Source organism: Silurus aristotelis, assembly GCF_946808225.1.
Source record: "Silurus aristotelis genome assembly, chromosome: 10".
NCBI lineage: Eukaryota > Metazoa > Chordata > Actinopteri > Siluriformes > Siluridae > Silurus > Silurus aristotelis.
Genome location: NC_139583.1, coordinates 12,304,349 through 12,330,855, shown reverse-complemented (window position 1 = coordinate 12,330,855; position 26,507 = coordinate 12,304,349). Strand labels below are relative to the sequence as shown.

Here is a 26,507-nt window from a genome sequence, read left to right as displayed (position 1 = left end):
ATCAATAAAAGTCTGCGGATCGAACTACTGCTAGAGCTGCTTTTATAGAAAATCAATCAACACCTTCTGGCCAATCAAAATTAAGAATTTAACAGCGCTGTGATGTTAGATTAGACTGGCTACAAATAAAATATGTGCAAACTTCAGATGACCATTGTTAATAGAACAAATACAGTACATCTCAAAAATATTTAGAAAGGCTTTTATACATATATGCAAAAACCAGAACTATATTATAGCATACTTTAGAATCACAGTATACTTTAATCATTATAAATCTGAGGCAGTGAAATATTTCTCTATCCACCAAAGTCTGTTTGGTGCATTTTTAACTAATGGAGTTCATAAAGAACAGCATCATCTGGTTGTTTAAAGCAGACATTGTTTCAAAGGTTAGTTGTTGCAAGAACAAAGCAACACATGGTGAGTTTCCTGTGCCTCAAATGTCACAAGAAGTGACATAGTGAGCCACTGGCACACTGCAGACATGTCATGTTAAAGCAGTGCCAGAAGCCAGAGAGTAAAACTGTTCCCCGTTTCCTAGCGAAAGCTATACTTTCTGCACGCTGGAAAAACCTTTAACCTGCATTACAGCTTCCGGAGAGACTGTAACTCTTAAACTGGCCACTAATTTATCGAGCTGTGCGACATAAATAACATTCTGCATCTGAAATGTTTAGCATGGAGGTTTAAAGCAGTTGTATTTGCACAAAAGTTTCTTGCAATCAGAAAATCCTTTTTGCTATTTGAATTATATTTAAATTTGCTGTATACATTAGCTCAATGCTGATGTAGTTTAATTGTTCAGGTTATTAAAGCATAATGTTATGTAGGTATCCTGCTAGTTAGACAGTTTTGTAGAGCTAAATGAAATTGATTGCAGTGTGCCAAACTAGAATTTTACTAGTATTTCTTTTAGTATTCAAGATTTTTTTTTTTTAAAGCCTAGGACACAGGCTCCAGCTGTGCCATCATCCATAATCACCACTTTGCTTTTTCTCATGTCATTGTGAAAGCACTTTTACTATTGTTTTTCAGCACTGCTACACTTGCTCTAGTTCAGCATGGCACGTAGCTATTAGCAGATGTTGGTGGGAAGTGTTGTTTTAGCTTTCATGTCTCTGGTGTCAAGAGCTTCTAGTCAGGAGATAGTAATTAACCCGTACTCCTGTGATTATAGACCACTCTTCCTCTGTTTGAACAAAAGGGATAAATAATTGTTTGCTGTTGGGTAGGAAAAAGTCCACAGTAGAGAATGTGGCCTGTCATGACGGTGAGTGTTAGGAATGGTGCAATTAATGTAAAGTTAAGGGTTCTACCAATCATCACCTACAAACTTTTTGCTGCCCCAGATAGGGACTGTGCTATGAGAATGGGCACATCTGAAGCTTTATTTAAGGAATAAAACAGGACAAAGAATGCAACCATACACCAGCATACCCTAGAGTTTTTATTTTCTCTTATAGCACAGCAGTTTGCTAGCGATCACCAATTATTAATGAGTACGTCGAACAAAATAGTTTCTATTATTATGTACATCCGCAGCATTGATCAGTAACATTGCAAGCATCTCTTTTTCTTCTCTTAGTGAAATAGCCAATTAAACATTGCAGATGCCTCTGCCCTGAAACTTTCCCATGAAGAAATGATGCTGACACATGCTGAGGGTTGAGACTTGGTAACCTAATGCTAAGGAAACTTCACCAAATCGGTGATTTAGATACAACGATTATTCCTTTTAGAATAAAATCACATTTTATACATGTTTATTATTAGTTAGATTATGTGAAGCATACACATTTACTGAATAAATGTTTTTTTTCATATTAGACCAAGAATATACATTTTTATCACTCCTGTTTTTTTGAGAATATTGTTGTATTATAGTATAAAAAAAAGCTGTAAAGCACATGCAGCATTACTCATCCAGTCTGTGCTACTGCAGTTTTGAACTAAAAGGCAGAATCGCCAAACAGTTCTGAAAAAGCACATTGTAAAAGGTCATGATTCTTTTAGAACAGCTGGAATTCTGGTTTCCTTGCGAGACCAGTTTTCACATGAAGCCCTTGCTGTCCAAACACCTGCTGACCCTTTGATTATACTAGAGCCTGTCCTTTAGCTATAGCAAGGTCAGCACAAACTACACATTATATGCTTTACAACAACAGTCATCACCTTAGTTACCACCTTGACTCTTGGCCTGATATTCTGTTAATATAAGTGCATGTTTAGGCAGGCGTGACCGTTAGAATCGCTGACATGTTGGCTTTGTCAGTAGGATCTATTTGAGAAAGGGATTAGCTGGGATTAGAAGATCAATATCTGAACAGTGATGGATAGATAGCTGTTGCACTAACTAATGTTATGGAAAAGGTTTGTAAAGCAAATGAGAGCGCTAAGACCTACTATGGAGCGAGATCTTATAGTGGCTCCTGGCCTTGCTATGAACATTGTTGTGTTTCAGCTGTGGTACAGACAGCAGGAAACCACTTTTTACTAAATGTTTACCGCTTCAGTGCCTGATTATGGTATTTTTCTCTGTGCAGGTTCTGGGAGATGTTCTTTTGGAGCTGTATCGGGCTTTGAAGTGGGTGGTGCGCGCCGACCCTGATGAGGTGGCTGTACTCCATGCTCAGCTGGCCCTGGAGGAACTTGATGATGTCATGAGGAAATTCATTTTCCCTCAGCAGAAAATGGAAAAGAAGATTGTGGTTTTGCCCTGAGTTTGGATTCTTTTAGGACTAAACCTTAAATTTTTCTTGTGCATAAATGTGTAAAGAACTTTCCCACTATTTAAGTTTTCAGAGGTCAAAGTGTAGAAAGCAAAGAAAACGACAAGTGAAATCAGGTTTTACCCTGCACACACAACGGAGCAGAAGTTTATTCTACGTTATTTCTGTAGTTCCTGTGCCCTTCACTCCCACCTTTTTTTGCAATACATACAAAAAATAAAGGCAAGGGCTGACATTACTGAAAAAATAAACAAAATTGAGCAGTGTAAAGGTGACTTGACTTGAACTTCTGCATGTCCCCTTAGCCTCCAGGAATGATAAAAAAAAAATAATAGAATATTCATCTTTTTTATAACATGTTTCTTCAATAAATTATATTAGTACAGTGAAATAAACGTATGTTTGTTTTTTGCTATAATCCATTCTGATATGACTATGTAAATGTTTGATCATTTTCCTATCCTTGCTTGTAATTTTCCATCTAATCCTCTTTAATTTAATGATGGTTTGATCACAAAAATTCTGATCTCACTTTCAAATACAAGCATATTATAACACGTTAGTGAACAATTGCCTGCAAAAGATCGCAAACAGTAGCAAATTAATTGACGCCTAAAACGATGTCTAAAAGATGTATAAAACACAGTATCATGTGATGATCGTGCTAAAAACTAAACGGATATAAGACTAATCAGTGCGTTTTTGAGCATGTTCCTCAGACTATTTCTAAACCATTTTTGTAGTGTGTGAGGGTGCATTGTTCTGCTGAAAAAGGCTAATGTATTTAGAGAATACTAACAGGAAGGGGTACACTTGGTCTGCATGTTTAGATAGGTGATGCATGTCAAAGTAATATTCACTGGAATGTTACAACCCAAGGTTTCCAAGTAGAATTTTGCGCAGAGAACATCACACTGCCTCCACTAGCCTGCCTACTTCCCACAGAGCATCTTGGAGTCATCTATTCCCTAGGTAAGTAATGCATGTGATGTAAAAGAAAATGCGATTTCTCAGGCTAAGCCACCTTCTTCTACTGCTCCATGGCTTAATACAGATGCTCAGGCACTTTTGCAGGTGGAACGAGTCCGCAGCAGCACTAACAATCTATGAAACTCCCTGTGCAGGCAGCTTCACTTTTAAAAAAATTTCTCATTAATCTATACCAAGTATCCCATAACAACAAAGTAAGAAGAATTCTAGAAATGTTTCAAAATTAATAAATAAATTAATAAATAAATTTAAATTTTTCAAAATTAATAAAGAAAATGCAATATGAACATATGTACTCAAACCCCTTTTTCAGTACTTAGTTGAAGTACCTTTAGAACTTGCAGCCTTGAGTCTTGGGTATGGTGTCTAATGCAATAAGTTGTGCACACCTGGATTGGGGGATTTTCAGCCATTCTTCATAGCAAACCCTTTTAAGATCACTCAAGTTGAATGGGGACCATTGGTGGACAGCCACTTTCAGGTCTCTCCAGAGATGTTCCATAGGGTTCATGTCAGGACATTGACTGGGCCACTCTTGGACATTTGCAAAGTTGTCCCTAAGCCCCTTCTGTGTTGTCTTTGCTGTGTGCTTAGGGTTGCTTTCAGGTAGGAGCATTAACCATCAGCCCAGACTGAGGACCTGAGTGCTGTGGAATAGGTTTTAATTGAGATCATTTCTGTACTTTGCTCCATTCAGCTTTTCCCTTAACTGTGACCAGTTTCCCAGTCCCTGCTGATGAAAAACACCCCACAGCATGATGCTGCCACCATCGTTTTATTGTTAAAATGTTCTGGGCAGGTGATGAGCGGTGCCTGGTTTCCTCCAGACATAACATTTAGAATTTAGATCAAACAAACCAGGGAATTTTGTTTCACATCTGGAATGTCTGAGAGTCCTTCAGGTGCCTGTTGGCAAACTCCAAGCGGGCTTCCATGGGTTTTACACTGAGGAGAGGCTTCTGTCTAGCCACTCTGCCATAAAAACCAGATTAATGTTGGACTGCATTGATCCCATATAATTACCAGTATGTCATTCTATTTGTAGCCTGGGTGGTTGCAATCCATGACTGTCAGTCTAGCTATAAAGTCACTGAAAATCATTATTAATACACCTCAGAATTGCATCTTCCCTTACAATGATTTATGCTCTCATGCTACCCATGAAAGATCTATTGCACCAATTACCTGCTTGCCATCCTGCATGAACAGGAAAAAAAAAATTTCTTGAGAAATTCATTTTTAAAAAATGTCAAGTGGGCAAATAATGTTTTTTTTTTGGTGGATAAATGATGGAAGTATCACCTAGACATGAATATGTTGGTAGTGAGTGATGTGCAAAGTATATATTGACAATTATAGCATACTACACAGCCATCTTCATCCCTTCCCCCATCCCCTTTTGCACTCCAATAGTCTCAGTCGCTCTCTCTTACTCTCTATCTCTCTCTCTCTCTCTCTCTCTCTCTCTCTCTCTCTCTCTCTCTCTCTCTCTCTCTCTCTCTCTCTCTCTCTCTCTCTCTCTTCTTTTTCCTTCTTTACTCTCCTCCTCCTCATCAGCCTTCGTTGGACCTGCAGGCTGTCGTCGGTGGCTAGGGCACAAGAGGCGGGATGGATAAATAAATAAGTGCATAAAGGAGGCTTTGAAAAGGGGTCTGCCCAAACGGTTCTGAGTTTTGTGGTAGCTGGCTGCACTGCAGAAAAGAGCAGTGAAAGGAGACAGAGTGGAGAAGTGAAGGTGAAGATAGGAGGAAGAGAGGAGACGAGTGTGCTTTGCAGAGAGAGAGACAGAAAACCAGGACAGTGTGATAAAAGAAGGGAGCGCTGAGATTTGGGTTACACTGCGTTGCAGAGATGCAGAGAGGACAGTGGCTACCCCTGCAGCACAGCATTGTTTAAATAAGACTGAGGGAAAGATGTAAAGCACCCTCGCTATGCAGAGCACTCTTACCGCAGGCATGCTGAAGCCAGGACCAGGTGAGCCACAATCAGGCTGTACCACCCTCAACCTACTAATCTACCGGCACTGCCTTCTGTGCTGAGAGGCCTTCATGCCTCGGGAGTATGCAAGACAAGAGGAGTTAAGGAGGAGGGAGAGAAAGGGACAGGGAGGAGGAACGAGAGAAAGGAGGCTGGGGTGCTGTATTTTTGGATGAGGGAGCTCCTGAATTAAGAGCTGGTGAAATAAAGATGTAGTGTGAGCAGGAGGCAGAACAAGGAGCGTGCTGTGCTGCAGTGGAGAGGAGTGAAGTAGACGCCGGGTGAACACACACACACACACACACACCCCCTCTTCTATATCCAGCAAGGCTCTCCCTGGACAGAGAGAATCCACCGTTATCGCCGCAGGGCTTAGAAGGTATGGAACTCAATTGGAGTACTTGTGTGTGTATTGTGTCTGGATGTTAGGGGGCAGAGGGAACGGGGATTCAATTTGTGTTTATACAAAAGGGAGTGAGGATTGAATTTGTCTATAAAGTATATGGGTGTATCTGTCTTCGTTTGAAAGAAAGCAAAAGAGGAGTGTGCACTCTCAGAACTTGCACAAGTAAGTTTTTGTATTCTTGTGTTTACAGAAGCAGAACAGGAAAAGAACCATGTGGGTTATAATTGCTTTTAGTGAATGGTTAGTTTTCTTTCAGGTAGACAGTCTCTGGTTGGAATTCATTTAAATCTTTGTGAATGTGGTAACATGTTTCTAGACTTGCTAACTTTACACTACTTTTTTTCCATTTTTCTGCTAAAAAAATGTATTCTGTTTGAAGATGTGGGACCTCTCCAAGGAAAATGCAGCCTGCTTCATTTTCCATGTCTTAAGACACTTTTTAACACAAGAGGTGGCCTCAGGAAAAGAACCTCATGGGATTCGCAAGCAACTAAACTAGATTATAACACTCAGATAGGCCTTACACATATTCTCTCCTTAAAAGCACAGGCCAGATGTGGCTGGTCTATTCAAAGCTTTGATATTGTTGTGGATACCTGAATAGATGGATTATGGGGGGACCTATGGGGTATCATTTGCTTACCCACTTGGATGGATTTTAGTCAGAATTTGATTACTGACTCACTTGGGTGTACTTTATTCTTGCCCACTGATGTACTGTACAAATTGGCCTAATTCAATAATTAAGCAAATGTATTGGTTCTGTAGATGGTGACATATTGTATATCGTTGTAATGAGTCTGCCTCCTAGTGGTAGAAAATGGTTCGGACATATAATTTTGGTTCTATTTTTATCACTAGCAATGCTATATACAATATATATCCACAAGCCAATACAACTTTGTGGGCTGATCTATTTACTTTGCTATCTATGAAGTGGTAGGTCTAAAACAGTATTGACAGAAAGGATGGTAACATTGTGAATCTACAAAGGGAACTGCACAAGCACACCAACAAAGTTCTGTACAGTCATTTATGTTCTTGTCCTCACCTTGTCAATGCCCCCCTTTCCGACTCTCTCATGTGGATAGTGTTTGTCACAGAGATCCTGAAAAACTGTGTCCTTCATCTAGGATCTAGGATCAAGCATCTCACTTATTAGAGGAGATTGCTTTTTTCTTACTATACTCGCTATACCCGAGTTTGGATTATGCTTTTCTTTAGTTCATCTGGGGCAATCAGTTACTGCCAAATCTAGGAACATTCTACAAGCTCTAAGGCAATAGACAACACAAAACAATGCATGGTCTGATGTCCTATTCATTATTTATAAGTAGACGAATCTGATGATTAATTTTTGCAGCTTCATTGTTATCAGGAAGATGATTTACTAGATGAGTGGAAATCGCTGAGTTTTAATTAGAAATGATAAAATATCTTAAAATATTTTATATATTTTATAGCCTATACATATAAACAGTTTTTAACACCTTTCCTCCCCAACTTCTGTTTGTATTGGTTTCTGTAGAGTACACTTTTCTCATCATCACATAGATCTGTGTCTGACAGCCATTGGTGAGAGTGAAGTGTACTTTAGTTTGACACGAGTCCTTTCCTCCCAGACAGTCCTCTAGGCTAAAGAGACCCCAATGTAGCAAGCCCTTTAATTAGGGCTGCCTCAGATCCTCTGCCTGCAGCTGTTCCTGCAGCCTAGGCTCAGAGAGTCATGTTAACTTTGGAGAATTACAACTAATTGAGCTGTGTCAATTAGAGTTTGATCATGAGAAGTGGTTGTTTGTCAGTTCAAGTCTTTCTCCAGTAGAGAGGGGATCAATTAATGGAGAGATATATTTTTGTTCAGACCTTGTCTGGCGGTTCAGTAAAATCATGAACCTGTAGGAGAGGTAAACTGAGATCAGGTTGATTAGTCGGTTTCATAAGTAGCTGAATATGTACAGCACCACAATATTTTTTTAATTAAGCAATCGAGATGTAATAGGGGTGCATTGCTTTAAAGCAGTCTCTCCATTTTTCGCATTTAAAAGTATTATAAAAACAAGTATAATTGTACATCTAAGAATTCTTCTTAATACTTGCATGCAAATGTCTGCATGAAGTTCATCACCAGTTTCCTCTCATGGTATGAGATTACTTGACTGTAGCCGTCTACATTTGCTACTTGTTAGAGGGTCTTGATGGCCTTCCTCATATTGACACTCCCTCGAACCACATATTGAGAATTCCTAAGAAACACCTATTAAATGCAAATTTAACGTTGAAATAAACTCTAGACTATTTGTCTCTTTCATGTAATAAAGCTGAGAAAACACGTTACATCTTATGAAACTGTTGAAATTGTGTTCAACAGTTATGAACCAGACTGCATCTAAGCACAAGGGCCAGTTATTAAGGTAACAGCAAAACAAAATGTCTGTCAGCACAGTTCTCTCCCTACTAACTTTTTCTGTTTATATTCATAATGCTAATATGTTAATATTCATAATGCTCATTGGATTTAACACATACAGAACAATAAGCAAAACAACCTGCTTTGATGTATGTAAATCATATCTGAAGAATGTTATATTTAGTGGATATGTTTGAAATTTACCATCATTTTTTACTTATGACTTATTTCCTCAATTAACCCAATCTCTGCTTTAATTTTCCCTCCTTTTCACCCTCTTTCTGTAGATGCCCTCTCGCTGTGGTACAGCGGTGCGGATCTTCATCACCACTCTATTTGCAGCTGTGGTGCTCTTTGCTATCCTGCTGGCTTATGTGACCGGCTACCAGTTTATACACACTGAGCAGCATCACCTCTCCTTTGGCCTGTATGGCGCCATCTTGTCACTGCATCTGCTGCTGCAGAGCCTTTTTGCTTACCTGGAACACCGTAGCATGCGGGCACCATCGCGGCCGCAGCACCTGCGCTGCACGGTTGCCCTGTGCATTGCTGCTTACCAGGAGGACCCGGACTACTTACGCAAATGCCTGCGCAGCGTGCGCCGTATCTCCTTCCCCAGTCTTAAAGTGGTGCTTGTTGTAGATGGTAACCGGCCCGAGGATGCCTACATGATGGACATCTTCCGGGAAGTAATGGGAGGAATGGAGCAGGCCGGATGCATGGTGTGGAAGGGGAACTACCATAGCAATGGGGCCGGAGATGCAGGGACAGGCTCAGTGAACACGGAGGAAGCTGTTCGAGCTGCCAGGATGGTGCGCAGCTGTCGTTACTCGTGCATCATGCAGGAATGGGGTGGGAAGAGGGAAGTGATGTATACAGCTTTCAAAGCTCTAGGGAACTCTGTGGATTATGTCCAGGTGAGTCTTCACCTGAACAAAAAAGAAACTACCTTTAAGAAATAATTATTAGCTTCAGGATAATCACTGCCTGTGCTTCAGAACCAATTCTTTGTTGGTCATTTTAGTGTTTACAATGGCTTCTTCTCTTTCTTCTCTTCCTATAATCAGAGGCACTGTTATAAGAGGTCAAAGTTAATTTCTTTGCCTTGTCACCTGAACCTTAGGAACACCTGTGTGCTGTCATCAATCTCTCATTGCTGCTGCAAAGTCCAACCTGCAGCTGCCACTCTCATTAGCCACAGGCATTGCCCAGTTTAAATACCTGCTTTAGTTTTAACCTTAGTTTAGAAGTAAACCTTACTTTCTGAAATCCTCTGAATGGGGTTTGGGTGCAATGCTGTAAAACATTGTGCAGAAAATGCTTTTTAACGGTACCTTTGAGATACATGTTTATCTTTCTGTCCAAACTTTCTCTTTGTATGTCTGTAGGTATGTGACTCAGACACAGTCCTTGATCCAGCCTGCACTATTGAGCTGCTAAAGGTTCTGGAGGAGGACACAGCAGTGGGAGGAGTAGGTGGTGATGTACAGGTGAGATGTCTTTGTATGGACATTTCACCATGTAGCAACTTGCTAAACTCATGAATAATGTCATCTTTTAGTTCCACATTACCACAGGGAGAAGTCGTTCTTAAAATGAATTTCTCCATTCTTGTTCCATTTCAGATCCTGAACAGATATGACTCCTGGATATCGTTTCTGAGCAGTGTCAGGTACTGGATGGCCTTCAATGTGGAGCGTGCCTGTCAGTCCTATTTTGGCTGTGTTCAGTGTATCAGTGGGCCTCTTGGCATGTACCGCAACTCCCTTCTCCAGCAGTTCTTGGAGCCCTGGTATCACCAGACCTTCCTGGGCAGCAAGTGTAGCTTTGGTGATGACCGGCACCTTACCAACCGTGTCCTCAGCTTTGGCTTCAAGACAAAGTTTACTGCACGTTCACAATGCCAGACTGAGACACCTACTCACTACCTCCGCTGGCTCAACCAGCAGACCCGCTGGAGCAAGTCGTACTTCCGGGAGTGGCTCTACAATGCTCTCTGGTTCCACAAGCACAGCCTCTGGATGACTTATGAGTCTGTAGTGACTGGATTCTTTCCCTTTTTCCTGGTGGCTACAGTGCTCCACTTGTTCTACCGTGGACGGCTGTGGAACATCCTGCTATTCCTGCTAACAGTTCAGCTGGTGGGAATGGTGAAGGCCACGTATGCCTGCTTTCTTAGAGGCAGTTTAGTCATGATCTTTATGTCTCTGTATTCCCTGCTGTACATGTCTAGCCTCTTACCAGCTAAAATATTTGCCCTGTTGACTATCAATAAAGCAGGCTGGGGCACATCTGGGAGGAAGAAGATTGTGGTGAACTTAATTGGGGCTATACCTGTAACTGTCTGGGCACTTCTTTTGCTTGGTGGAGTAGCTTACACCATTTACTGTGAGACACAGGAACCTTTCAGTGAAACTGAGAAGATCCTGCTCATTAGTGGGGGCATTCTCTATGCCTGCTACTGGCTTATACTTTTGGTGCTTTACTTGGCTATAGTGGCCAAGCGCTGTAACAAAAGGGAGGAGCAGTACCATCTGCCCTATGCTGAGGCCTAGAATGCCTTAATGATGTTGCTGGATAAACTTTATGGGACTGGTCTGAATCAGTCTTCTACCTCTCTGGTGTCTACCTCTCTGGTGCTAAGCTCAGAGTAATATTGCATACTCACTTCATTTGCATTATGGAGCTTTTGCCCACCAGTTGAGATACATTACTGGAGTTCCAAGAAGGTACAACTGAGCTGTGCAGTATTTTTTGCTTCTTAAATATATAAAGCATACATCAGAGGCAATGTTCAATCATGGTGCTGAGCTCACACCATCATATTGGTGAATGTTGTGGGTGCTTAGACTCGAATTAGAATCACACACTGTGGTGAAATGTATATCATTCCTGGGAAGAACTCCATATTTAGCCTCCGCTACCATATAATGAAAATGATCATTGTGATTGTCATCATTTGCCTTAATTTAAATTGTGATACATGTAATACTAATTAATATTCTGTTGGGGTATGTACTATACCAAATGTTTATTTTATTTTGCCTTATTTTATTTTTTTTATATTTACTTGAGGATTCTTCAGGAAACATTCTTTTATGCTGTATTAGGAACAACCAAAGAGTATTTCAAAGTTTATTTGGATATTATTAATCATACACAACAAACGTTTATCATTTCTGTTACTCTAAATGCAGATGTACATTGTGACTAAACACATCAACCACATTTTCCTTAAGAAATGCATCAAGCTTAACTGTGCAACCTGAAACTTGAATGTGCAAAAATGAAACAAGATATGCTGCGTTTACAAGTTAACAGTGACGTGCCATTTTATTAGATAGAATTCCTTTTTATGGATTATTCTGTTTCTTTATATAGCTACAAGATTTGAAAAGTAATTGTTAATGCATATCATCATATCGTCCATGTAATGTAATTTTTCATACCAGCAAAATGCTCAATCTTACAGCCAACCTACAGTAATGATGTTTACATGCAATGCAGTTAATTAAATGTTTATTAGCTCTAGTAGAATACAAATTTTTAAAAACAAAGGATTTAAGTTGCCCTCTCTATATAGGTAGAACAGGCACAAATTCCAAAGCAACAGAAATAATGGGAAATAATGCATAGTATCACATCAGCCCTTTTTCTCTCCCAGTGCCAGCATGTGGATTTACTGATTTATTACATAAGCACAATGTACACTCAAACAGGAAGAATAATCTCTGGCAGTTTGTCTCTGTAGTGTGATGAGAAGTTATGAATTCATGAACCGGCAGTCTGCACGAGTGCTTCTTATAAGACTATATTTAGAGTTAAGGCATTCTAATCTCCAGGCCAACAGTTTATTCTAGCAAAAGACAACTGACGTAAATAACGATGCGTACATTTTTCATAGGCGTATATGTGCGTTTTATTTGTAAAATGTGTATAGAAGCAAGTAGAGTAAATGTGAGTGAACTTTACTATCATTTAGGGATAGTTGCCCGAATTAATGCATTATTCATTATTAAGAACAAAATTAAAACTTGCAGGACATAAGAATAAAAAATAAAAAAAAAAAGCCTTAAGCTACATATGCCTGAGATTAGATTTTGTCCTAACGTGAGCTTTTCTTTTAATGTAGTGGTCTAATTAGTCGATTCAGTGAGTTGCTGATATTGGGTTAACCAGCATTTTCCCTTCCCAGCCCACAACTACAGAATGTTCTCAGAGTAAAGTTGATCTCGAAGCACATGCCTAGTTCATTCATTTAAATAACCCTTGACTGTCAAGTTAAAAAGATGTTCATCACATTTGAAAGCTTTGTTCAATAGGTTTAAGGGTAACCAATGCAAAAACATAGCAAACACACTGGTGATTGCACAGTGAGCTACTTAACGGTGTTATGTATGTTGTGAGGGTGTTGTTTCAACTGAAAGATAAACACTGATGGACTTTCAGATAAGGTAGATTGTGAAGTACATTTTTGTCCATTGTGTGCAGGACTAACAATGATTTTACTAATTGTTCGATATATTTAAAAAAAATATTTAAATAATGAATTTTAAATATCTACTGTAAATGTTTAATATAAACCAGTGCAAGAATACTGATATCACTGTACGTTATTCCATTTTGTATTGCAGTATTTTCATGAGTGGTTAAAGGCTTTTTGTGAGTCCAGTAAAATAATGAGTTGTTTTAGGGGTCAGAGAAAGTAAAATCTATTTTAGAAGGATTTTTGTGGGTCAGAAATGAGGCGAGTAAACCGTTCCATGATGCACTACACTGTGCTACACCTGTGCAATGCTAATGACAACATACATTAAAGTTGCATTTCATATTTCGTGTACACGCATAAAAACACCAGTCATACAGTTTGAACTCATTGACATTTATTGTGTAAATTGTTAAATATGTAAAAGTTTTTTATTTTTTTTTTTTAAACAACTTTTATATCAATATTGCAACACTTACTGCTTATTTTTTGCAGATCTTTATAACTCCTGCAAATTGTTTTTATGAAAATAAACTTTTTCTCTGACTCATTCTTTGTCCCAGAAAACGTACCTGCGTCACTTCTATTTTTGCAGCAATGACCAAATACGTTACATATTTCCAAACAGGATTTGTCCCAAAAAAATAATGCCAGCAGCCCTATTTCAAGATTTCACATCTATCCAGGCCATACAGACAGTCTTGTATTCCAAAGGCAACTTCAGGAAAGATTTTCCCAGGAAACAAAGGCCACTTCCTGGGGCTGATGTATTTTAAACGAGACAAAAATCCGACACCATGTCTCTCAGTATATATGTTTTGACCATTAAACCCTCTTGGGCACATTAGTAATGATAGGTTTAGGACGCGTTTTAAAGATCAGCTTCTTTTTGATAATAGCAGAGACCGTGTAGGAGGTCGGCTTCTCCTGACCAGTTTCCATGGGTGCTTCATCCTCCTGCGGTAGACCAGAGTGCTTCATCAGGACAGCAAAGGGTTTCTCCAGTTTGACCTGCTTCCCATACAGGATGTGGTGTCCAACAATCAGCACTGGTACACCCTTTAATACATACAACAGAACAACATTGGGGCCCACAGTGTAAACTTCTATTGTTGTTGAATAAACATGTATGAATATGTACTGGTTTTACTTCGAGACAGCTGATATGATGTCCAACAGAAAAACAGGGTCCTTTTCCTCAAAAGCTTGTGGGCACCTGTCTACAGTTCATACTTTTTGTTTGTTTTTCATGAGTTTTTTAGAAGAAAAACACCTATGAACAGGATGTTTCAGTTGGAGGATCATCTCATTATTTCTGATTAAGTTTGATCAGAAGTTGTTTTTATTATAATAACATCACAGTTCATCAAATTCTAGGTGATGTTTTCTGTAAAAAGAAGGGATGACTAGAGCGAGGTGTCTGCTACTGTCTGGTAAGTTCAAGATAAAGAACTAAAGTTTTGCAATAGGACAAACTGAATTTAGTGTCTCTCTTGACGACCGTTTGCGTTTTCACACAGTGACTGCAAAATTTCTAATGGAAAAGCAAAATCCATTTGCAATTGTGTTTCCCGTGTCTTAGGAGTTATGACCAGGTCATATTTACATAGCAATATTAATGACCACGTCTGCTTTTTCAATTTCTCTGTCGATGGCAAAGAGATAAAATGCCAGTAATAGATGATTTTGTGGAATGTCTTGAACGATGGAGGCAGTCTGTAAAATTGTAGAGGTCATTACGATGCAAGTTGATGACCGTTCATTCCCTACAGATTTCCTATTACTCAGCAGCCATTTAGGATAAAGGAGTTTGTGGCCTTGATGAACAGGATTTATGTTGTCTTCGCCAACCGGAGAAAGTGAGAAATCAAACGTGGTAATTAATAATTAAATATGACATGGTCATAACTAGTAAGACACGGGAAATACAGTTGCAAATGGACTTTGGCAAATTCCAAATGGTAAAGCAGTCACTGTGCATTCGCAAAAAGCGCTAATGGAATCGCAATCGGATTGAATTTGGATTCTGTCACAATTTACACGTCCACATATGGAAAACACAATTGCAAATACAATTCGTTTTGAAAAATTGTCTGGAGTATCCTTCCATACGAGCGGTCCATAACATTAAATGTAACTATCATCTTTACAAAATAAAAAATAAAAAGTTTTACGGCAAATTGTTGCAATAAGAGAGGATCAGAGCTCATAATAATGGGCTGGTGTTAGAAAACGAACCAATTATTTATTATGTGACTGTAACAGCATTTAATACACCATTGATATGTAACAGAAAACAGAGAGGTCAGAAATACAGTTTTATCAATCACAATCAATGCTTTTCACCATGGGCAGAGGGAAAAAATCCACACTTGTAATAATCTGGGGTTATGAAACTTTGATGCAGTGTAAACACCACTTTTACTGTATTAACCTGTAATTACTGTTGTAGTGCTCACATGTAGAGACGAAAGAAAAATCAGTGGTAGAATGTTATAGTCGCACGCTGTGTTTCCAAATCATGATTGTAAACACCATGAATATGCCAAGGGTTAATGCAGGGTTCAGGACTGTACAGTGTGAACAGAAATGAGCAGCATGACACCTGTAACAAGATAACCTAGGATTTACCTCCGAGTCCAGAATGGCCCAGGGTTCACTTTTCTAAGTGTGGAAAGCACTATATTTTGAAGACTTACCTCTTTGGTATAGTGAAGGTCTCCTAGAAGATTTCCAGCCATTCCAGTGTCATGTCGTGACACCATCTCACCCTGTAACTCCACGAGCAGCCACTCACCTGGAGACTCACCGCTTTGACTTTTAGGAAACACATCAGTCAACAGCTCAATTCAGTTCATTATATAGAAAACAAAACTTGCAAAATATAACAAAAATATATTCCCATAATAGACTGAGTTGAAACACAACCAGGTATAGAGAAATCCAACATGGACAAGGCAGTTTTGGGCATTTTATGAAACACCTAACACTCATTGTCTTTAGGATGCCAATCATGTTTTTGTCTTCTTCATGATGTTCCTTCATCGCACTCATCGTAACTCTGTTGTTTTTTTTTTATTGTTATTTCTAAACGTTATAAACCTGTTAACGACCCACCTTGAGATGACTATTTGGACCATGTTAGAACTGGTTTATGTAACTCCACGACTAGAACAAACCAGTTTCACTCAGCTGCGATAACGGATACAACTCGCCGTCCAAACTAGCGCAGATAGATAGCGCTCTACAGAGCTAAAATAAAACAGCCATAATATTACCATCAGTATACACTATTCTTCCCTCTCGGGTTTCCCGCCACTTCAGCTTCTGCTCGAGTTTTTCTTCCGTGAGACGAAACATCCTGTCATTTCAGAATAAAAGCTAACAGTACACTATTTCTACCACCAGAGGGAAGCAGTGAACCACAGAGCACCATGTGGTAAAATGGCAGCTTATTCTTGTTTTTGTTTTTTTTACAACAACAACAACAATAATAATAATAATAATAATAATAATAATAATAATCATCATCATCATCATCATCATCATCATTATCATCATGATCATATTACAGTAAGAACGATATTACAATTATATGCACTACACAGTTTGTAGTCTTTATTTTATTTTCGCATGGTTTTTTTTTTTATTTTAGTAATCAAAAGACCAACATAACTGTTTTATTTTTAAATTGATAGGTTTTTTTTTTTTTACAGTAAGAGCTACTTCTGCTGCAGAGGATAAGTTTATTAGAGTTACCAGCCTCAGAAACACACACACACACACACACACACACACACACACACACACACACACACACGTATATATATATATATATATATATATATATATATATATATATATATATATATATATATATATATATATACATATACATATATTTATATATAAAATCATTTAAATGCTTATCCTAAAATATAACATAAAATAACCTATATGTATAAACTTTATTATATTATATTATATTACATTATATTATATTATATTATATTATATTATATTATATTATATTATATTATATTATATTATACAATTTAAAACATGTGAATGCATGTTTAGACACTTGCTGCTTATCCTAAAATACCCAACGCTATTGATACCGATATTATTCACACGGTTCACATAGGGTTTCCGCTGGGGCTGCGCATGCGCAGACAGGGCCACGCGAAAGATGACTTGTCAGTGTTGTTGTGGAAGCTGACAGGCACGTGAGCGGCGCGACGTCGAGTAGCGATAGCAGGCGACATGGCGGCCACAACTCCTCCCAAGGTACTGAAAGCACAGGACTTTTCATGGTAGCGAACCTCGAAACAATTGAAAAGTAGATCGTCCCTGGCAGTACGTGCCGTGATTCTGTGGCGTGGGCGTCGGTGTGGCCTCGCTGCCCGACCCCGCTGGAACAAAAAAGAGCAGAAGTTAACGTAGTACTGTGACCGAATACTGTTTTTAGCCTGTAGTTGTTAGCATGTTAGCATGTTAGCACTAGCACCTCCGGACAAATAGACTTGTTTAGCTAGCTAGCTGCCCGGAATGCCACGAAGGCACATGGGTCACGTCCACAAATGGCCAAATTAGCATTGTTAGCTTGACAGAAGTTGTCTCGTACCGGAATTATTCACTGACCTAATTGTACCATTTAATCACACGTAGTCTGCTAATGCTAACTGTATTAAAATAATTTTAACATGTTAAATTGATAGCTCATTTCGTCTGCTAGCCTTCTTTTCAGGGTTGCACTAAGTTAGATAAGTTAGCAACCCAAAGTAAAACTTGCTCATACGTTATTTTCAAGGGTTATTTTAACCCCCAAGAATTGTTATTTTTTACGACCAGTGACTTCTTAAATATAATTACAAACTTGACAAGTTCGATATTTATTGAGATGATCTCACTTTATTTTGGGCTGTCAAACTGTTTCCTTATGACTAGGTGGGATCTCATTATCATGAATCAGAAGATCAGTCTATATGAGCACACATCTACACACTTTGTATTCTGGTGAAATGTGAAACTTGTTATTGCCCCTTATCGGTGCCTCAGACATGGAGCTTTAATTCCACAGGGTTGTCTCTCTCAGTGGAATGTTGCCGGTCCGCCCGAGGATATAAAACTAAAGTAAACTAACACATTGTTATCTTGTGTGTTCATGTTTGCAGATCATATTTGAACATGAAGGGGTGTTCATCCATACAAACACAGACGAATCCGAGGATCAGGATTCACTAATAGCAGGGTTCCTCCGGATCGTTGACAAGGTACTAATGGCCTGTCGAGGACGGGATGTGTTCTGTTTGAATAGGTTTTGCATTTTTGTTGCATTACTTAGCACTGACACTACACAATTACTTAAAAAGGAGAGTCGGCTATACACTGAAACTGTTGTTAAATACATTTGAAGGAATAATTACAATGTAAACAGTTCACAAGAAAAGTCCTACTTTTTCTTCTTTAGGATGGTGAAACATTTGTGGAGTACAAACCTTTGGAGGATACGGTGGATCTTTCAAATATGCTTTGTGCCTGCAAGGTTTGCTTTTTTTGTTTATTTGTTTTACTATATGGTGGACTGTGTGAAATATATATCTTGGTAACAAAAATGTTAAAGGACACATGCATTAGATCTGCTTGTCCCCAGGGCACAAGGTCTAGTTTTGTACACATTATTGATTGTAAAAAATTATGCAAATTGCAAGATATGGCCTTCACAATCACAAGCTATCCACCCAGTTGACCACTAATGGGAGGTTTTTTAAACGTTAGACCGTGCTCTTTTCGATCTTTATAAAAAACCCCAATCTAAGGAGTCTCTTTTGGTAGAATGCTGATTATTCCTTCAGTACATTTCCAGACATGTCATCTGTGTCAAGGTTACTTCAAAGCTATTCTTCTGAATTGTAATGGCTCATGTGTTCACTCCCTGTTTTCTTTGTGTTTTCCTCCCATTTGTAACATGTGTAGGCCCAAATGCATGTTTTAACCACATATAAACTATATGGACAGACATTTGTGGGCAACTGACTATCACTATACCCATATATTTATCTTCAAAACGAAAAATTGGAATTGCATAATTGTATAGTTTGTGCTTACACAGACTGCACCCAGGCCAAAATCAGTGCTTAACTTCATGAATGCTCCTGTGGCTGAATCTAAAATTGTATAATATTTTTTGTATAATTGTATAATGTCTTTGGATTCGACCAAATGTATTATTATTTATTTTTTTTGCAATGTGAAGGACTCCAGCTCAGTGGTGGAGTGGACACAGAGGCCCAATCGCCCTTTGGACCCGCAGTTAAGCTATGAAACTGAATGGGACATGGTTAACACCGTCTCCTTTAAGAAAAAGGTCCATACCAATGGAGAGGGTAAGACTGACGCTACACAGTGAAACATTTATTTGTGAACGAAGTACACAAACCATGTAGTTGAGTTAAAGTATAGGTACAGTTGGTAAAATATTACTCCAGTAAAAAGTAAAAGTGCTTTCTTTAAACTTTCACTGGAATAAAAGTACTAAAGTGTTTGCCTTACAATGTGCTTAAGTATTCAAAGTACTATGATTTATTATGGCTGTAATGTTACTATTATTATTTTTGTCACAAGACTCTTACTTAATCAACTCAGTTTATGTGAAGAGGCTCTAATGTTACTCTTAGCACACCAATCTATTAATAGGAATGATATTAACACTGATAGATATCTATTAAAATGATCAGTGGTTAAGGCTCTGGGTTACTGATCGGAAGGTCTGGATGAAGCCCTGGAATCGCCAAGTTGCCACTCTTGGGCCCTTAAACAAGGTTTTTAACCCTCTGTGCTCCATGTGTGCTGTATCAAGGCTGACCCTGCGCTCTGACCCCAGGTTTCAAACCAGCTGGGATATACGAAGAAAATAATTTCACTATGCATAAAGGCTCTTCTTCTCTACTTTAAAAAAAAAAAAAAACCCTGATTGGTGGCTTGCTGCGTGCTTGACCAGTTTAGTTTTTTTACTCGCTCATAAATAAAAAGGAACGACCGATTTTTTCCCGAAATTTCGAGTAACATGTAAGATATTTGACTTTAAATTGTAGTGAAGTTAAAGTAAAAGTCTTCCCAAATTAAAATATTTCAGTAAAGTAAATGCAGTAATAAAGTACATTTACTTTGTAGCTGTCCACCACTATAAACATTACAAACAATACATTTATGGCATTTGGCAGATGCCCTAATCCAGAGCGACTTACAATAATCATATTCATTCAACTGCACAGATATGGGGTTAAGGGCCTAGAAGTGCCAACTTGGTGTGGCTGGGATTTTAATTTACAACCTTTGGAAGTTGAATGCCATAACTATTAAACTACCATCTCCCCAATATTTTGAACTATAAGATTTATGGTTAGTAACAAGTATTTAAGACTCAACACTTGAAATGGTGCATTTTTAACAGGATTCATCTCATTTCTTTTAGGTGGTTCAAACCACTTTAATGAGCGCAACAAGTGGGCCTTCTCCTTTAATGTCAGTGAACTCAGGACTGTCGCAGTTAAACATGAAGGCTGGTCATACCTGGTTTTCTGCTTGAGGGATGACACAACATTGCCTCCCATTCACTTCCATCAAGGAGGCAGCCAAGGATTCCTAGATGGCTTAAGAAAATCTGTGCATCTCAGCAAGTAAGTAATGAGTCTGGGCAATTGTCATCACAAGAAAGTGAAAGAAAAGAAAAAAAAGGTTGATTTTTTTCAAAAAGATCTGATTATTTTTGTACTTTCTAGATTTTATAACAGAGGTTGACATGAAATGATGTTTAGATTGTTTCCTTTAGCTTTTAATATTTAGTTTTTCTGTAATTATACGATCTGTCCAGCAGAGTGCAGTACCACTCTAGCTTTTGATGTTCTGCACGGTACATTTATTATACTCCAATTTTAATTGAAGCATTTATTCATAAATTTTCACAGAAAACTTCTCAAGGTTTTTTTTTTTTCATGATTATTTATTTAAAAGATTACAAAAGCAAAAAAGCCATCTGCAGCTTTGCCTTTAAAAATCAAAAACAGAATTTTCTTCTCTTTTATTTCCCCTTGAAGATTACTACTCTAAAATAGTAAGGAACTCTGTGCAAAACTATTTATATGGTAATTTTGAGGCTTTTGCTAGGGAATTTTAGTTCCTTTCAAAAAACCCTGTTAAAAAGCATGTCTTGCGGTTAGAACGACAGGGCATGGCATTGGCTGATGTCAGGCTCTACATTTGGTTTTGAAGATTCATGATAGAAGTGGATGAGTGCCTTTCCTACCCTACATTAAATATCACAACAGAATAAATAAATCAAGCTGCGAGCATGTTCAAAGCAGTGCTGCTGAGAAACAGATAGCTGTTATTAAAGTTCTTATCTGTGCTCTCATAATGAAATGGGCTCTGCTTTGGCTTTTCATGCCATTCAGGAATATGACCTGTGATGTCATAAGTTTAACTGTTCTATAGATATTTTGGTACTATTTATGTTGTAATTGAGATTGTTTTGCTTTTGCCTTTTTGCTTTTTTGCTTTTTTTAAAGGAGTAATGATGATGAGAACATTCTGGTAGTTGCCACATATAACAAAGCAATTTCACAGTCCTTTGAGAATCTTCTAGATGACTCTAATTATGGCCTTGTTCAGGTATGAGACTATTTTTGGGAAAACCATTTAAAAGTATGATATTGTGCATAATTAAAAGATTTGCACCAAAAGAAATCTGTCGTCACACTGATCAGACTCATTTGCTGCCAGCAGAAGTTCAAAAAGGATCCCTACACCACAACTTTGGGTGGGTTTTCCAAAGTCACAAACTACATCTTTGATGCCTTTCGGCCAACTGAGTCTGAATGCCAATCTGAGCGCCCTGTTGAGGAAGTGGCAGACATTCTGGGGGAACTGATCCCTGGCCTGGAGATCAACCAGCAGGAGGAGCCTGGCTTCGAGGTCATCACCAGAGTAAGTATCTGCACATCAGTTTCACTTCTGTCTTATAACATGGCCTTGCCTATATTCACTATATCCAAACAAAATAAAGTAATTGTAAAAGCCATGACATTTAAATAATTAGTCTCAACTGGTAATAGTTTACTTATTATACTGGCAACTTACAACATGTAATCAGCTTTTCCCAGTGGCCCGAAGTAGGGATTTGTATACATCTGCTTTTAAACAGTTCTAACAGTAAAACTTGTGCTGACTGCATTTGTCTGGATGTGTGCTTTTGTTGCAGTTTGACTTGGGCACAAGGCCAGAGGTGCAGAGAAGAGAGCCAGTAATGATGGAGGACTGGGAAAGGCACCAAGACTCAGAGGGAAGGGTGTCCAATGTGCCTCACTTAAAGCACCTTATATTTAAAGGGGTAAAATGCAATATATTTAATGTCTACCTAATATGTGAAGATAAAAAGGTGTTTATTTGGGTACTTTACAGTTAATGTGTGTTATTTTGGATTTTGTAATACTGTATTGGGCATCTTATTTTGATGCATTCATTTCCAGTGGGTTGATAGAAACCCTGCTCTCAAATGTTTTAACATCCTGTTTCAAATTTTTACCTTCACTGCTAACAGTCACTATTTTTAAAGTCATTATGCATGTAATTTAATTTAACTCTCTCTCTCTCTCTCTCTCTCTCTCTCTCTCTCTCTCTCTCTCTCTCTCTCTCTCTTTATATATATGATTTTGACATTATATTTCAATAATGAAATCTTCAACCTAAGTCAAAACTGAATTAAGATGCGCTTATTGATTAATTCACACAATTGGCAATGATTTAAACGTAACGTTTTTTTTTTTATTATTATTTTATTTATTTATTTTTTTTTTTTCATTTATTTATTAATTTATTATTTTTTTTGCTTAAGGGCCTGTGCCATGCCGTGAGAAAAGACGCTTGGAAGTTTTTGCTGGGTTATTATCCATGGGACAGTACACATGAAGAAAGGAAAAATCTGCAGAAAAGGAAAACGTAAGTTTAGTCTGCAAGACGGTCTCTGAGTTTTCCTCGTGTGGAAAGGTTTTAATATAGCAAAGCCTGTTTTTGTTTGCCTGTGTCTGTGAACTGAAGGGATGAGTACTTCAGAATGAAGTTGCAGTGGAAATCAGTGAGTGAGGAACAGGAGAAGAGAAATTCCAGGTTACGGGATTATAAAAGCCTTATTGGTATGTGTTCAAAAAAATGCTGTTTTGTTTTTGTTCCACTAAGAAGTAAATGTAACTTATTGTTCAGAAAAAGCAACGTTACAATAAGTATTCAATTATTCCATGACAATAAGGAATTCAACAATTCTTGTTAATTATTCAGATGTGCTCAATTGCTTGGGGGTGTAAATGAGTATGTGAATGTATGTGCACCTTATGCCCTGTCAAAGAGTGCCTTCCTGACCGGAATTAATTTTCCCACCTTGGGCTCAGTGTTACTGACATTGGGCTCTGGATCCACCCAGACCTTGACCTAGGATGTTACGAAATATTAATGATTTAAAATAAGAATGAATACCTACTTCTTGTAGAAAATAGGTGTGTTTTTAAACAGTTCAAAATTGAAGAATTTGTCTGATATCTTTTTAACCCATAGAGAAAGATGTAAACAGGACTGACCGCAACAACAGGTTCTATGAGGGCCTTGACAATCCTGGGCTGATACTGCTACATGACATCCTAATGACATACTGCATGTATGACTTTGATTTGGGTGAGTGGTGAGGGGAATGGGGGACAGTCTGTATAATTATTCACATAATTTGCTCAACTGTAAGTGCTTTGTGAAAATTGTGCTTGATTGAAATATGTAATAGCTTCCTGTGCATGCCTAAACTCAGTTTGATATGATTTGGTGCAGGCTATGTACAAGGCATGAGTGATCTGCTTTCTCCCATCCTCTTTGTTATGGAGAATGAAGTGGATGCCTTCTGGTGCTTTGCCTCCTTCATGGACCAAATGGTACCAGCGCTTTTCAAATATATGCATTGCATATCTTGTTTTCTGCTTATTGCTTTTTAAAACTTGTGTGTGAGTAGTAAATATAAAAATGAGCATCTAGACTAATGCAGTCACAATGGTGTTTGAATAAAGTTGTTTCTGGGGTTGTTGTGTTTTTTTTTGGTGTTTAGCATGAGAACTTTGAGGAGCAGATGCTGGGAATGAAGACTCAGCTGATCCAGCTTAGTACATTGCTACGACTTCTAGACTTAGCCTTCTGGAACTACTTGGGTAAATGATTCTTGTTTACTAATCTGACATAACCTGGTTTGGATTGCTACATGCATTACTGACAAGCTTCCTGTACAGTGTCCCGCCTAAAAAATGTTAGCGCTGAGGCTTAAAATCCATATCTCTCTTGCAGCATTTACCATTCACCAGATTAGGAACACCTGCACATACATGCAGTTATTGAATCCGCCGAGTAGTGTGGCAGCATTGATTGCTAAATTGCTGGTCTCCTGCAGATTTCACACAAAAATCTCTACATTTTACACAGAATGGTGTGGAAAAACAAGAGTTTTGATCAGACCAGGTCTGTGATTGGAATTGAAAGTGAGAGTTAATTGGAGAGCTTGGTTTGATCTTTTATGAAGGATATAGTTAGTCAAATAATCATTCTTTATAACTGTGGTGAAACAAAAAATATTCTCAGCATGTTAAACACTTCAACAATAGTAGCACATTAGGTTCCACTCCTGTCAGGAACAGGAATGTTCATTTTATATCTGTTGCATTGAAGAAATTGCTGCACTCGACATGTTAATGTTGAAATTTTTTCTCTTGCATTAACTTTCTTGCAATCATTTTTTCTTTGTTCAGAGGCTCAGGATTCTGGGTATCTCTATTTCTGTTTTCGTTGGCTCCTGATTCGCTTCAAGAGGGAACTCTACTTCCAGGATGTGCTTCGCCTCTGGGAGGTCTGCTACATCAATCCAAATATATAAGCAATATAATTTTAAAATAATGTTTTAGGGATATATAAAATGAGTTGTGTTAGTGAAGCATTCTTTCTATTTCAGGTGATGTGGACAGGCCTGCCTTGCCAGAATTTTCACCTTCTGGTATGCTGTGCCATTATGGATTCAGAAAAACAAAAAATAATGGACAGACATTATGGATTTAATGAAATTCTTAAGGTAGGCTCATAAATACTTGCAGATTGTTGGCATTTCCTGCAAAAACAAAAATGATTAAATAATTTTTTACTACATTAGTGCCCCAGCTTATCATTTCTACTACAGTACCATTGAATTCCCAGAGATGCTGATTAGTTCTCTATAACCTGAGTTTAGCGCATTTATGACAACAGTGCCAGCTGTCATTCAAATCAACAGTGTATATAATAAATCTCCTGTTTGTAAACTAACACCACAGGGGGTTGTATGATGGCTTCAATTTATATTGGCAAATAATATACATTACTTTTTTCCTTTTTTGTGGATTGTTGAATGTGTTTATATATTTTTTCCCCTTCTTTGTTTTAAACAGCATATAAATGAACTCTCCATGAAACTCGATATTGAAGAAATCCTTATCAAATCAGAGGCTATACATATGCAGTTAAAGAATTGCAAGGTAAAGGTAAAGCAAACACTGGAAGACTAGTAGTCTTTCAGAATTATATGGTTGGCATCTTATTTGATGTTACTTTTACACCTGTTGCATTGAGTCTATTGTTGGACTAGACTTTTTAATGTTCAAGACTTATTCCCCCCATGTTTAGGATTTGCCCCATTCCGTGAGCGAGATTCTAGGCCTGAACACAGTCACAGAGAGCTCTACTTTAGAAACCAGCGAATACAGCGTGCTTGAATCACCTCAGACCTCACCAAGATCTGCACACAGACAAGACCAGGCCTACTCTAACGGCCATGGACTGTTACAAGAAACATCACACAACACGTGTAAAGTCGGCTTTATTTCATAGGACGTTTCCTATGTTTTCCTAGCACCTGTATATCAGTAAGATAAACAGTTGTTTGGTATCATGTAGATATTTGCTACCAGATGTTACATTGTAAAGTACCCTGGATAAAACAATAGAATAAAAAATATGTATGAATGTAAAATTGGGATCTAATGTGATCCTAAAATTATTATTTTTGTAATTTTCTTGTACCATATTGTCTTTCATTGAAGTAATCATTCCTTCTCAGTGTATAAAGTTTTCGATATGTAAAAATGGAATTTCCATTGTTGATTTTAAATGCTGATTTATTGCCCCCAATTTTTTCTGAATCAAGCAATTGAACCAATTAAAATCTGGTCTCCTCATAGTGGTGGCTTTTTTGACTTTTTTTGTTACTCATATGTAAGAAATATGTAACATGCAATGGTAACACCCGGGTCATGTTTTTATTTCATGTGACCTGGCACCCTCTTTAATAAAAATGTCAAGTGAACCATTTGTAATGATGCAGATCTGTTGATGATATGCAGATGTGCATGCTATCAGTATTTTTGAGTCTGTAGTCCTGCATAGGGACATGCATAA

The 26,507-nt window shown here is 38.1% G+C and overlaps 4 protein-coding genes across 6 annotated transcripts in view; 3 read left to right on the top strand and 1 right to left on the bottom strand.

The window, feature by feature from the left end:
* The window catches only part of tango6 (transport and golgi organization 6 homolog), a 28,778-nt gene extending 25,651 nt beyond the window's left edge, over positions 1 to 3,127 (top strand). For all 3 annotated transcript variants that reach the window (XM_083552030.1, XM_083552031.1, XM_083552029.1), the window contains exon 18: positions 2,547 to 3,127. In XM_083552030.1, coding sequence (XP_083408156.1) covers positions 2,547 to 2,723 — 177 coding nt within the window. In that variant the 3' untranslated portion in view covers positions 2,724 to 3,127. The remainder of the gene's footprint in view (positions 1 to 2,546) is intronic.
* Positions 3,128 to 5,259: 2,132 nt separating this feature from the next.
* has3 (hyaluronan synthase 3) lies at positions 5,260 to 13,548 on the top strand. The gene is made up of 4 exons (XM_083551656.1): positions 5,260 to 6,078; positions 8,800 to 9,429; positions 9,901 to 10,002; positions 10,138 to 13,548. The coding sequence occupies exons 2-4, from the start codon at positions 8,800 to 8,802 to the stop codon at positions 11,065 to 11,067; spliced, it is 1,662 nt and encodes a 553-aa protein (XP_083407782.1). The 5' UTR covers positions 5,260 to 6,078; the 3' UTR covers positions 11,068 to 13,548.
* chtf8 (CTF8, chromosome transmission fidelity factor 8 homolog) lies at positions 11,634 to 16,344 on the bottom strand. The gene is made up of 3 exons (XM_083551657.1): positions 16,116 to 16,344; positions 15,698 to 15,815; positions 11,634 to 14,057 (listed from the first exon to the last, which is right to left on the bottom strand). Exons 1-3 carry the CDS (start codon positions 16,136 to 16,138, stop codon positions 13,824 to 13,826), a joined length of 375 nt encoding a protein of 124 aa, XP_083407783.1. The 5' UTR covers positions 16,139 to 16,344; the 3' UTR covers positions 11,634 to 13,823.
* Positions 16,345 to 17,135: 791 nt separating this feature from the next.
* Positions 17,136 to 26,420, top strand: tbc1d15 (TBC1 domain family, member 15). The gene is made up of 17 exons (XM_083551652.1): positions 17,136 to 17,288; positions 18,176 to 18,274; positions 18,472 to 18,546; positions 19,258 to 19,387; positions 20,476 to 20,680; positions 21,569 to 21,671; positions 21,786 to 21,986; positions 22,261 to 22,389; positions 22,894 to 22,997; positions 23,097 to 23,191; positions 23,607 to 23,723; positions 23,871 to 23,971; positions 24,142 to 24,241; positions 24,833 to 24,930; positions 25,033 to 25,149; positions 25,502 to 25,588; positions 25,737 to 26,420. The coding sequence occupies exons 1-17, from the start codon at positions 17,265 to 17,267 to the stop codon at positions 25,938 to 25,940; spliced, it is 1,989 nt and encodes a 662-aa protein (XP_083407778.1). The 5' UTR covers positions 17,136 to 17,264; the 3' UTR covers positions 25,941 to 26,420.
* The last annotated feature ends 87 nt before the right edge of the window (positions 26,421 to 26,507 follow it).